General features: G+C 44.4%; 1 protein-coding gene across 1 annotated transcript in view; it reads right to left on the bottom strand.

The window, feature by feature from the left end:
* Nucleotides 1-2,701: 2,701 nt before the first annotated feature.
* The window catches only part of LOC116374121 (leucine-rich repeat-containing protein 3-like), a 14,048-nt gene continuing 4,728 nt past the window's right edge, over nucleotides 2,702-12,021 (bottom strand). The window contains exons 3-4 of the mRNA XM_031823919.1: nucleotides 3,513-3,985; nucleotides 2,702-3,338 (exon numbers count right to left, since the gene is read on the bottom strand). Of these exons, the coding sequence (XP_031679779.1) occupies nucleotides 2,768-3,338; nucleotides 3,513-3,985 (1,044 nt within the window). The 3' untranslated portion in view covers nucleotides 2,702-2,767. The remainder of the gene's footprint in view (nucleotides 3,339-3,512; nucleotides 3,986-12,021) is intronic.

Raw genomic sequence — 12,021 nt, 5'->3', positions numbered from 1 at the left:
ACGCCATGTGAAGTGTTGATCCCATGTTTCATGTGAAGTGTTGATCCCATGTTTCATGTGAAGTGTTGATCCCATGTTTCATGTGAAGTGTTGATCCCATGTTTCATGTGAAGTGTTGATCCCATGTTTCATGTGAAGTGTTGATCCCATGTTTCATGTGAAGTGTTGATCCCATGTTTCATGTGAAGTGTTGATCCCATGTTTCATGTGAAGTGTTGATCCCATGTTTCATGTGAAGTGTTGATCCCATGTTTCATGTGAAGTGTTGATCCCATGTTTCATGTGAAGTGTTGATCCCATGTTTCATGTGAAGTGTTGATCCCATGTTTCATGTGAAGTGTTGATCCCATGTTTCATGATGTGAAATAAAAGATCCCAGAAATGTTCCATTCGCACAAAAGTTTATTTCCATACGCACAAAAAGCTTCTTCATCTGCGAGATCATCTGAGACAACGAAAGAATTTCTGCATAAACCGTTTTAGGGAAGCTCATCCGCATGCTTTCTCCAGGGTCTTGACATGAGTGCAGTTTGGAGTCGTAACCGAATTCAGTGGGCAAATGTTCACCTTGGATGGCCACTGGCATGCTGGAGAAGTGTCCTCTTCATGGATGAATCCTGGTTTCGTCTGTACCGGGTAGATGGCAGACAACTTGTATGGCGTCTTGTGGGCGGGCAAGTTTTCTGATAACAACATTGTGAACAGAGTGCCCCATGGTGGCAGTATGGTATGGGTAAAAGCTCTGACGAAGGCCGTGAGGCCGATACGTAAGCTTATTAAATATCAGTGATACTATCAAGAGCAATGTGCGGTTTCCTTCTTCCTTCATCTTGTTCAATTGTTGCCATGCACCTGCACATTAGATAGCTCAGATGTGCGAGATTCTTTTGAATTTGGTATGGGTAGGCATAAGCTATGAGCAACGAACACAATTGCATTTTATCAATGGCAATTTAAATGCACAAAGATATCATGACAAGATCCTGAGGCCCATTGTTGTGTCATTCATCCGCTGCCATCACCTCATGGTTCAGCATGATAATGCACGGCCCCATGTCACAAGGATCTGTACACAATTCCTGGAAGCTAAAAATATCCCTCCAAATATCCTTCCATAGCCTGTATACTCAGCTGACATGTCACCCATTGAGCATGTTTGGGATGCTCTGGATCAACATGTACAACAGCGTGTTCCAGTTCCCGCCAATATCCAGCAACTTCGTATAGACATAGAAGAGGAGAAGGACAACATTCTACAGGTCACAATCAGCAGCCTGATCAACTCTATAGGAAAGAGATGTGTCACGCTGCATGAGTCAAATGGTGGTCACACCAGATACTGACAGGTTTTCTGATCCATGCCCCTACCTTTTTTTTTACGGTATCTGTCCCCAACAGTCATGTTAAATCCATAGATTAGGGGCTAATTTATTTATTGAAATTGACTGATTTCCTTATATGAACTGTGAAATGTTAAAAATCGTTGTATGTTGCGTTTATATTTTTTTGTTCAGTGAGATATTAGTTACAAAAATAAGATGCTGTAATTATTTCATTCAAGTCAGAGTTGTTATTGAGAGGCCATTTTAAAGTAACAATTGTAAGTACAACCATCTCCAATCCAATACAGAGATGTGCAATATATTGATTTCTCCACAGACAGAAGCCCTAAATTGTTGCAACGGAATGCAGTCTCTTGGGCCTTCTTTTGGGCTTTCTCTTAGGCATTCTCATAGGCCTTATGTTGAGCCTTCTCTTAGGCCTGCTCTTGGGCTGTCTCTTAGGCCTTCTCTTAGGCCTTATGTTGGGCCTTCTCTTGGGCCTTCTCTTATGCCTTCTCTTGGGCCTTTTCTTGGGCCTTCTGTTGGGTTTTCTCTTAGGCCTTCTCTTGGGCTTCTCTTAGGCCTTATGTTGGGCCTTCTCTTGGGACTTCTCTTAGGTCTTCTCTTAGGCAGTCTGTTAGACCTTCTCATAGGCCTTATGTTGAGCTCTCTTAGGCATTCTCTTAGGCCTTATGTTGGGCTTTCTCTTAGGCCTTATCTTAGGCCTTCTCTTAGGCCTTCTGTTGGGCCTTCTCTTAGGCCTTCTGTTGGGCCTTCTCTTGGACCTTCTCTTAGGCCTTCTCTTAGGTCTTCTCTTGGGCCTTCTGTTGGGCCTTCTCTTGGGTCTTCTCTTGGGCAGTATCTTAGGACTTCTCTTGGGTCTTCTCTTAGGCCTTATCTTGGGCCTTCTCTTAGGCCTTCTCTTGGGCCTTCTCTTATGCCTTCTCTTAGGCAGTATCTTAGGCAGTCTCTTGGGCCTTCTGTTGGGCCTTCTCTTGGGCCTTCTCTTGGGTCTTCTCTTGGGCAGTCTCTTAGGTCTTCTCTTAGGCAGTCTTGTTAGGTCTTCTCATAGGCCTTATGTTGAGCTTTCTCTTAGGCATTCTCTTAGGCCTTATGTTGGGCTTTCTCTTAGGCCTTCTCTTAGGCCTTCTGTTGGGCCTTCTCTTAGGCCTTCTCTTGGGCCTTCTCTTGGGTCTTCTCTTGGGCAGTCTCTTAGGACTTTTGTTGGGCCTTCTCTTGGGCCTTCTCTTAGGCCTTATCTTGGGCTTTCTCTTAGGCCTTCTCTTGGGTCTTCTCTTGTACCTTCTCTTAGGCCTTCTCTTAGGCCTCATCTTGGGCCTTCTCTTAGGCCTTCTCTTGGGTCTTCTCTTGGTCTGGTTGTTTTTGTTAAAAATAATGTCTTCTCAATAACTTACCTTGTTAAACGAGGGAAATAAATAAATAGTTCAGAGACCAGTGCTTATCGTGTCTGTCTCCGTGAGTGTTTTCCTCGGACTGGGCAAACTCTTCAGATACTCCAGATGTCTTCTGGTCTCAGCCTGGTTCTGTCTCACATAGTAGACCACATAAACAATGACCATGAAGAACCACACGAACATGGTCACCAGCATGGCTACATCCGTTGTCTTCCTCTGGAGACTACAGAAGTTTACCCCAGAGTTAAGCAGCTTAACCAGGGGTTGACCGGAGTGCTCTGCTGCTCCTCCTGGATCCTCCCAGCGACTCCCCTCCCCGGAGCTCCTCACAGAGCTCTCACACATGATCCCGTTGACAGTCTCCGGCTCTAGATTTAACGTCTCCATCAGCTCCTGCAGGGTACAGTCGCAGTGCCACGGGTTGTTGTAGAGGCGCGCCTTGGCCCGCGTGGAACCAAACTCGTCCCGGCTGGCCTGGCGTAACAGGTTGTGGGAGAGGTCCAGGAGACGGAGCTCTGAGCTCAGGTGTCGCAGGGCCCCGGAGGAGAGGGTGTTGATGTGGTTGTGGGAGAGATACAGCTCCCTCAGGTGTGTCAGCTCCCTGAAGGTTAATAACAAGAGGAAGTGTCAGAAACATCATAATTACCCAGAACTAAAGACAAACTGGGAGCCAGATTTGAATTGTAATGAATAAATTAATGAATTAATAAAAGACAATAACAGCATGCAGGGTGAATAAAAAATCATATTAAAACACAACTGTTATCTTCCTTGCCTGAAGGCTCCCTCAGGGAGCGAGCGGATGTAGTTTCTCTCCAGGTGTAGTATGACGGTGTCCAGAGGAAGGCCCTGGGGGAACTCATGGAGCCCAGCGTCCGGACACAGCACCATGCTGCTCTCCCACACACAGTGGCAGCTGTCAGGGCACTGGGGGAACACCGGGGGGAGGAGGAGAAGGAGCAGGAAAGGAAGGGTGAACAGCCAGCTTCCAAACTCTCTCTGCAGGCCTCGACCCAGGCTCGGTCCCAGCCTTTTCCCCAGGCTCGGTCCCAGCCTTTTCCCCAGGCTCGGCTCCAGCCTTCTCTCTCTCCACTCCCCTGTCCCCATCCATTTCCCCTGTGAACCCTCTCTCCTTGTAATCTCCATCCCTCTCCCCGGTGCACCACCATGACATCCAGTCCTTCCGCTGGGGCACCATAGCCCCAGACACACCCCAAATCCAGAGGGAGACGACAGGGCCAGCTGAGCCTGATGGAACAGAATAGAAAACGGGATGAGAACAGACTATAGAATACATCCACGTGTGGAGAAGGGAAACAACACAGGACACAGCCACAGTGAGTGGAACACACAGAAAGACCCTTCACGGGAAAAAACAGGAGCTAGATATCAATGTCCTGTAAATACTCCCCAGGGAAATAACAATTGGCTTTGTTATGGCAATGATTCAACCCTCAGGTTATTAAGACCTTAGGTTCATGAAGACCCAAGGGTCTAACAGGCTATATGGTTATAACGTATCGACCCTTAGGTCAGTAAGACCTTAGGACTTAGAACATAACAACTTAAAGCTGGATTCCAAAATGGTGAAACATCTGCGATATTAGAACAACAAAAGAAGTTACTGCAAACAATGAACACTGTTTTATAGAAGAGCACAATATGTACAGTATGTACAGCACGATGCTCCTCAGCTCTGCAACAAAAACAATAACAACGGTGGTATGGCGTTCAGTGGCACTGTTTCCCACTACTGCAGATTCCAGAAAGAAAGACAGAAAGTAAGAAAGAAAGAGAAAGTGAGAGAGAGAGAGAGAGAGAGAGAGAGAGAGAGAGAGAGAGAGAGAGAGAGAGAGAGAGAGAGAGAGAGAGAGAGACAGAGAGAGAGAGAGACAGAGAGAGAGACAGAGAGAGAGACAGAGAGAGAGACAGAGAGAGAGAGACAGAGAGAGACAGAGAGAGAGAGAGACAGAGAGAGACAGAGAGAGAGACAGAGAGAGACAGAGAGAGAGAGAGAGAGAGAGAGAGAGAGAGGGAGAGAGAGAGACAGAGAGAGAGAGAGAGAGAGAGAGAGAGAGAGACAGAGAGAGAGAGAGAGACAGAGAGAGAGAGAGAGAGACAGAGAGAGAGAGACAGAGAGAGAGAGAGAGAGAGAGAGAAAGAGAGAGAGAGGTGATTAGGTTCAGGACAATAACAGGGAGGAATAAAAATGAAAGCGAAAAAAATGATTAAGCTCATCTGAAAAATCCTCCTAGTCACAAACAGTCACTACTAGGTACCAAAGGCACATAGAGAGTGTGAAGGAGGACAGGACATTACTGGATGTGCCTCATTGTTATGAAGGATAAATTATTCAATAACTAGCCACCTATTATACACTAGCACAAATCATGCCTCCTTTTACCAAGTTCCATGTGATTTGGTGAGCGAGTTTATTAGCAAGTGCATCGGCAATGTCGTACCCACAGCAACTATAAAAAAAATCCCAAACCAGAAACCGTGGATTGATGGCAGCATTCGCAAGAAACTGAAAGCACGAACCACTGCTTTTAACCAGGGCAATGTGACCGGAAACATAACCGAAAACAAACCGTGTAGATATTCCCTCCGCAAGGCAATCAAACAAGCTAAGCGTCAGTATAGAGACAAAGTAGAGTCGCAATTCAACGGCTCAGACACAAGAGGTATGTGGCAGGGTCTACAGTCAATCACGGATTACAACAAGAAAACCAGCCCTGTCGCGGACCAGGATGTCTTGCTCCCAGACAGACTAAACAACTTCTTTGCTCGCTTTGAGGACAATACAGTGCCACTGACACTGCCCGCTACCAAAACCTGTGGACTCTCCTTCACTGCAGCCGAAGTGAGTAAAACAGACAGGCTTGATACTGATGTCTCTGAATGGAGAGAGACCTGGCACTCTGGCAGACAGGCTTGATACTGATGTCTCTGAATGGAGACAGACCTGGCACTCTGACAGACAGGCTTGATATTGATGTCTCTGAATGGAGACAGACCTGGCACTCTGACAGACAGGCTTGATACTGATATCTCTGAATGGAGACAGACCTGGCACTCTGACAGACAGGCTTGAAACTGACGTCTCTGAATGGAGAGAGACCTGGCACTCTGACAGACAGGCTTGATACTGATGTCTCTGAATGGAGAGAGACCTGGCACTCTGACAGACAGGCTTGATACTGATGTCTCTGAATGGAGAGAGACCTGGCACTCTGACAGACAGGCTTGATACTGATGTCTCTGAATGGAGACAGACCTGGCACTCTGACAGACAGGCTTGAAACTGATGTCTCTGAATGGAGACAGACCTGGCACTCTGACAGACAGGCTTGATACTGATGTCTCTGAATGGAGACAGACCTGGCACTCTGACAGACAGGCTTGAAACTGACGTCTCGGAATGGAGAGAGACCTGGCACTCTGACAGACAGGCTTGATACTGATGTCTCTGAATGGAGACAGACCTGGCACTCTGACAGACAGGCTTGATACTGATGTCTCTGAATGGAGACAGACCTGGCACTCTGACAGACAGGCTTGAAACTGATGTCTCTGAATGGAGACAGACCTGGCACTCTGACAGACAGGCTTGATACTGATGTCTCTGAATGGAGACAGACCTGGCACTCTGACAGACAGGCTTGAAACTGACGTCTCGGAATGGAGAGAGACCTGGCACTCTGACAGACAGGCTTGATACTGATGTCTCTGAATGGAGACAGACCTGGCACTCTGACAGACAGGCTTGATACTGATGTCTCTGAATGGAGAGACACCTGGCACTCTGACAGACAGGCTTGATACTGATGTCTCTGTGGTCATAGATACTTTTGTACCTGTTTCCTCCAGCATCTTCACAAGGTTCTTTGCTGTTGTTCTGGGATTGATTTGCACTTTTCGCACCAAAGTACGTTTATCTCTAGGAGACAGAACGCGTCTCCTTCCTGAGCGGTATGACGGCTGCATGGTCCCATGGTGTTTAGACTTGCGTACTATTGTTTGTACAGATGAACGTGGTACCTTCAGGCGTTTTGAAATTGCTCCCAAGGATGAACCAGACTTGTGGAGGTCTTCAATTTGTTTCTGAGGTCTTGGCTGATTTGTTTTGATTTTCCCATGATGTTAAGCAAAGAGTCTCTGAGTTTGAAGGTCGGCCTTGAAATACATCCACAGGTACACCTCCAATTGACTCAAATGAGGTCAATTAGCCTATCAGAAGCTTCTAAAGCCATGACATCATTTTCAGAAATTTTCCAAGCTGTTTATAGGCACAGTCAACTTCGTGCATGGAAACTTCTGACTCACTGGAATTGTGATACAGTGAATTATAAGTTAAATAATCTGTCTGTAAGCAATTGTTGGAAAAATGACTTGTGTCATGCACAAAGTAGATATCCTAACCGCCTTGCAAAAACTATAGTTTGTTAACAAGACATTTGTGGAGTGGTTGAAAAAACTAGTTTTAATGACTCCAACCTAAGTGTATGTAAACTTCCGACTTCTACTGTATGCAGGGGGGTGCCGGTACAGAGTCAGTGTGCGGGGGCACCAGTTAGTTGAGGTAGTATGTACATGTAGGTAGAGTTAATTAAAGTGACTATGCATAGATGACAGTGACAGTGGTGTGGAGAGGGCAGGAGGCAATGCAAATAGTCTGGGTAACCATTTCACTAGTTATTGAACTCAACCTGCAGGAGGATTGTTTGTTGTGATTGAGTCGGGGGAAACCCCTGCGGGCAAGGTTCTGACAGATGGGTGTGTCTTGGTGGTTGCAGGGACACACCCACATCAAACCACACCCTCAAGCTAACTCAAGTTTGGCTTCTGTTATGGCCGCCAGCATTCCTTGAGAATCTAGAATCCAACAGACGTGAATCTCAAATATGTATTTTTAACTTATAGATTCCATTTGAAATCAACCAAACCCTACGTCTATTCTAATTTCTGTTTGTAGTTGAATCCTGGGATGAATTTAAACAATAGCTGTCGATGACTTCCAAAATGGTATATAAATAAAGTAGGGTTACTTTTGATCTGTTCAACCTACCCTTTGGAATGACTTATTTAGCAACAATGAATCTATTAAGTGGAGATTTCTCAACAATCATTCTCACACTAGCTCATACGTTGTATTCAGGGACAAATAGCTCGTCTGGGCTTGGTTAAAACCCAGGATGGGAGACCGAAGAGATACCAGTAGATAGATCAACTCTCCAGTAGGAGGTTGCTGTCCAGCCTATAGTTTTTTTCTTATCATGGATATTACATTGATGATCTGACGTTGTTTCAAAAGGTACAAATTCAACATATTTTATATAAGATTTTTATACAAGATGTTGAAAATTGGTTACTATGATGACATAATCCTGTGAATTAAATGTTATCTTCAAAATGGTACAAATGTATGACTTTTTTTAAATCCAATGTATTTTCCAAATAGATTCCATGTCGCAATACTTTGACACATTACATTGAAACAACATTGATTTAACCAGTTTGTGCCCAGTCAACCTCCCTCCCTCCCTCCCACACACATCTGACAAGCATGACATTTCAGTAATTTACTCTCATTTATCTATTATTCTATCAATCTCCCCACAGATCATCCTTAATCATGTTAGTGAGGATACATCTCAGTGTTTATAGTAGCCAGAGACATTAGGTCTGCATCCCAAATGGCCCCCTATTCCCTATATAGTGTACTACTGTTGACTAGGGCCCTGGTTAGTACACTATACAGGAAATAGGGGGCCATTTGAGACTCAATCAGATGGATGTCTGAGTAACACTGCTGATTCACTATAACAGACCAACATATCAATCCTCCCTCACCGTGTCAATAAGAACACAGCTGGAAGAGACACAGAGCATGGGTTGTGTCGCCCTATGGGACTTCCAATTACAGCCGGTTGTGATACAGCCTGGAATCAAACCAGGGTCTGTAGTAACGCCTATAGCACTGAGATGCAGTGCCTTAGACCACTGCGCCACTCGGAAGCCCCATGACATGTGTTAGGTCGGTTTGGAGCTATCTATTGTCACAGCTGGAAGGGACACAGACAGACACAGCCTGGGCTGGGGACTGAGCTGGGGACTGGGCTGGGGACTGAGCTGGGGACTGAGCTGGGTTGGAGATAGCCTGTCACTATGTTTCAAACCAACCACTGATGTGTATGGCCAAAGAGCTATTTTCATGTGTGTGGTAGAAGTGTATACCAGAAAAGTACCTCATACCTACGGTAAAATATGGTGGTGATTTAATGGGGCTACTCTGTTTCCACTCGTCCTGGGGCTCTTGTTAACGTCAAAGGCATCATAAACTTTACAAAGTACCAGGACATTTGATCCAAAAACCTTGTTGCCTCTGCCAGGAGGCTGACACCTGGCCACAAGTGGATCTTCCAGCAAGACAATAACAGAAAGCACAAATCAAAATCCACAACAACAACAACAAAATGTATTCACCACAAAATCAACATTTTTAATTGGTTTTAATTGAAGAGGGCAGTGCATTTGTGCAGACAAAGGATATTAAGGATCTGGAAAGATCCCTCCCAATGTGTTCTCCAATCTCATAAAACAGTGTTAAAAAAGGCTCAGAATCATTATCCTCACAAGGGCACAAGGGGAGGGTGTTAGGGGCAGCAGGTAGCCTGGCGGGTAGGAGTTTTGGGCCAGTAACCGAAAGGTTTCTGCATCTAATCCCCGTGCTGACAAGGTAAAAAATCTGTTATTCTTCCACTGAGCAAGGCACCCACTGGTTCCCTGGGTGCCGATGACGTCAATGAAGGCAGCCGCCTGCACCTCAATGATTCAGAGGGGTTGTGTTAAATGTGGAACTGACTAGGTATCCCTCTTCTCCTGAATTATTGAAAACAGGGGTGCCAATAAGTTTCACCCTTATAGTTTTTTACTATAGTTAAACAAATATTTTTCTCTGAGCAAATGTATTAGTATAAAATATATATATTTTTAATTGTTGCATACAAAATATCTCAGTATTTGTATTATTTATTTTATACAGTCTTTTTTTGATTATCTTTATCAATAATGATGGACCTGACTGTATAACGTGGTTATTCCATTATCAGGCCTAGCCTGGTCTGTACATGTATTGTCTTGCCCAGCCAGGGAAAGCAATCTATACTGTAGCTAGACTCCTCTGAAACATGGGTGATTGTCTAGAAGTATACATTAATCCAACGAATCGTGTCCGAGTCCTTGTTAAAATCTGGGTAAAGTATCTACTGGGTTGTATGTAGGCTACCTATTGGGTTGTATGTAGGCTATCTACTGGGTTTTATGTAGGCTATCTACTGGGTTTTATGTAGGCTATCTACTGGCCCAGCAAGGAAACGTTATGATTCATAACTGCAGAAGAATATTCCTCGTTTGTTTATCTCATGGTCAAGACGTGGCCTCAGTTGGTTCTGGCCCAGCAAGGAAAATTAAACTTCAGTCAGAATGCGATGGGTTAAAGTAAAAGATAATTTATTAAACCCATGAGTCCTGGTTAGAATCTGCTGGTCCAGCAAGGAGACAAACTATCGGTAAAACCACAACACTATCTTAGGCTCCTCAGTCAGAATGCGATGGGTTAAAGTAAAAGATAATTTATTAAACCCATGAGTCCTGGTTAGAATCTTCTGGTCCAGCAAGGAGACAAACTATCGGTAAAACCACAACACTATCTTAGACTCCTCAGTCAGAATGTGATGGATTAAAGTAAAAGATAATTTATTAAACCCATGAGTCCTGGTTAGAATCTGCTGGTCCAGCAAGGAGACAAACTATCGGTAAAACCACAACACTATCTTAGGCTCCTCAGTCAGAATGAGATGGGTTAAAGTAAAAGATAATTTATTAAACCCATGAGTCCTGGTTAGAATCTGCTGGTCCAGCAAGGAGACAAACTATCGGTAAAACCACAACACTATCCTAGGCTCCTCAGTCAGAATGTGATGGATGACTGCAGGATAAATATATTTGTGTATTAGCTCATGATTGAAAACAGCCTGGGTTGTATATCTGCTAGCTCAGGCATTAACTATGATAGCAAGAGTCCTCAGTCAGAATCACATGAGCGACTGCAGGAGAATATATTCCATGATGAAGGGCGGCAGGTAGCCTAGTGGTTAGAGCATTGGGCCAGTAACTGGAAGGTTGGTGGATTGAATCCCCGAGCTGACAAAGTAAACATGTGTTGTTTTGCCCCTGAACAAGGCAGTTAACCCACTAGGCTGTCATTGTAAATAAGTATTTGTACTTAACTGTCTTGTCTAGTTAAATTTAAATTAATTTTAATGGTTACAAGGTGGGTTGGGGCAATTATATTTTTTGCCTTTATTTAACGAGGCAAGTCAGTTAAGAACAAATTCTTATTTTCAATGATGGGTTAACTGCCTGTTAAGGGGCCTGTTAAGTGGCCTGTTAAGTGCCTGTTAGGGGGCAGAACGAGAGATTTGTATCTTGTCAGCTTGGGGATTTGAACTTGCAACCTTCCAGTTACTAGTCCAATGCTCTAACCACTAGGCTACCCTGCCGCCCCAGGCTCAACAAGGAAAATCAAACTTCTGACAGGAGGACAAAATACAACATATGTTTATCGAAGAAAGAACCCAACATACTGTATGTACTTTAACCAGGAAAAGCCCTGCTTACTAAATGGTGACTGTTCTCGTCATCTGGTAAGAATCAAAGCTGAAATTTCAGTTGGGTATGCATTTCAAATGTGCTGTATTGCAAATACACTTTATAAAATTATTTATAGAATCACAATCATACTAATAATGACAAATGATCTATTTTCCCCATTCAGTCCACCAGAAGATATTGGAATGTTTTCAATTTTACAGCCCACACTGACCCACATTCTGGTTCCTTATAGGGGACTGACAATACTACTCTCCTGTGGTTCTGGTTGTTGTCAATCTGAGCGGTGGCTAGACACAGACACACACACACACACACACACACACACACACACACACACACACACACACACACACACACACACACACACACACACACACACACACACACACACACACACACACACACTAGAGCGAGTCCCCTGTGCTGCCTGTCTGTCTATCTGCCTGACAGAGAGATGAGCTTCAGTACATTATTACCTTATAAACCCATTATAACAGTTAGAAGACAGCGCAGTAATCCAGAGGAATCTACCACACAAATTAACACACATGAAAACAATCAACTGTTGTATTTTGGGGACTACACAGGAATAACAATTAAAAAGAGAG

The sequence above is a fragment of the Oncorhynchus kisutch genome, linkage group LG5, assembly GCF_002021735.2.
Source record: "Oncorhynchus kisutch isolate 150728-3 linkage group LG5, Okis_V2, whole genome shotgun sequence".
NCBI lineage: Eukaryota > Metazoa > Chordata > Actinopteri > Salmoniformes > Salmonidae > Oncorhynchus > Oncorhynchus kisutch.
This window is presented reverse-complemented; position numbering and strand designations above follow the sequence as displayed.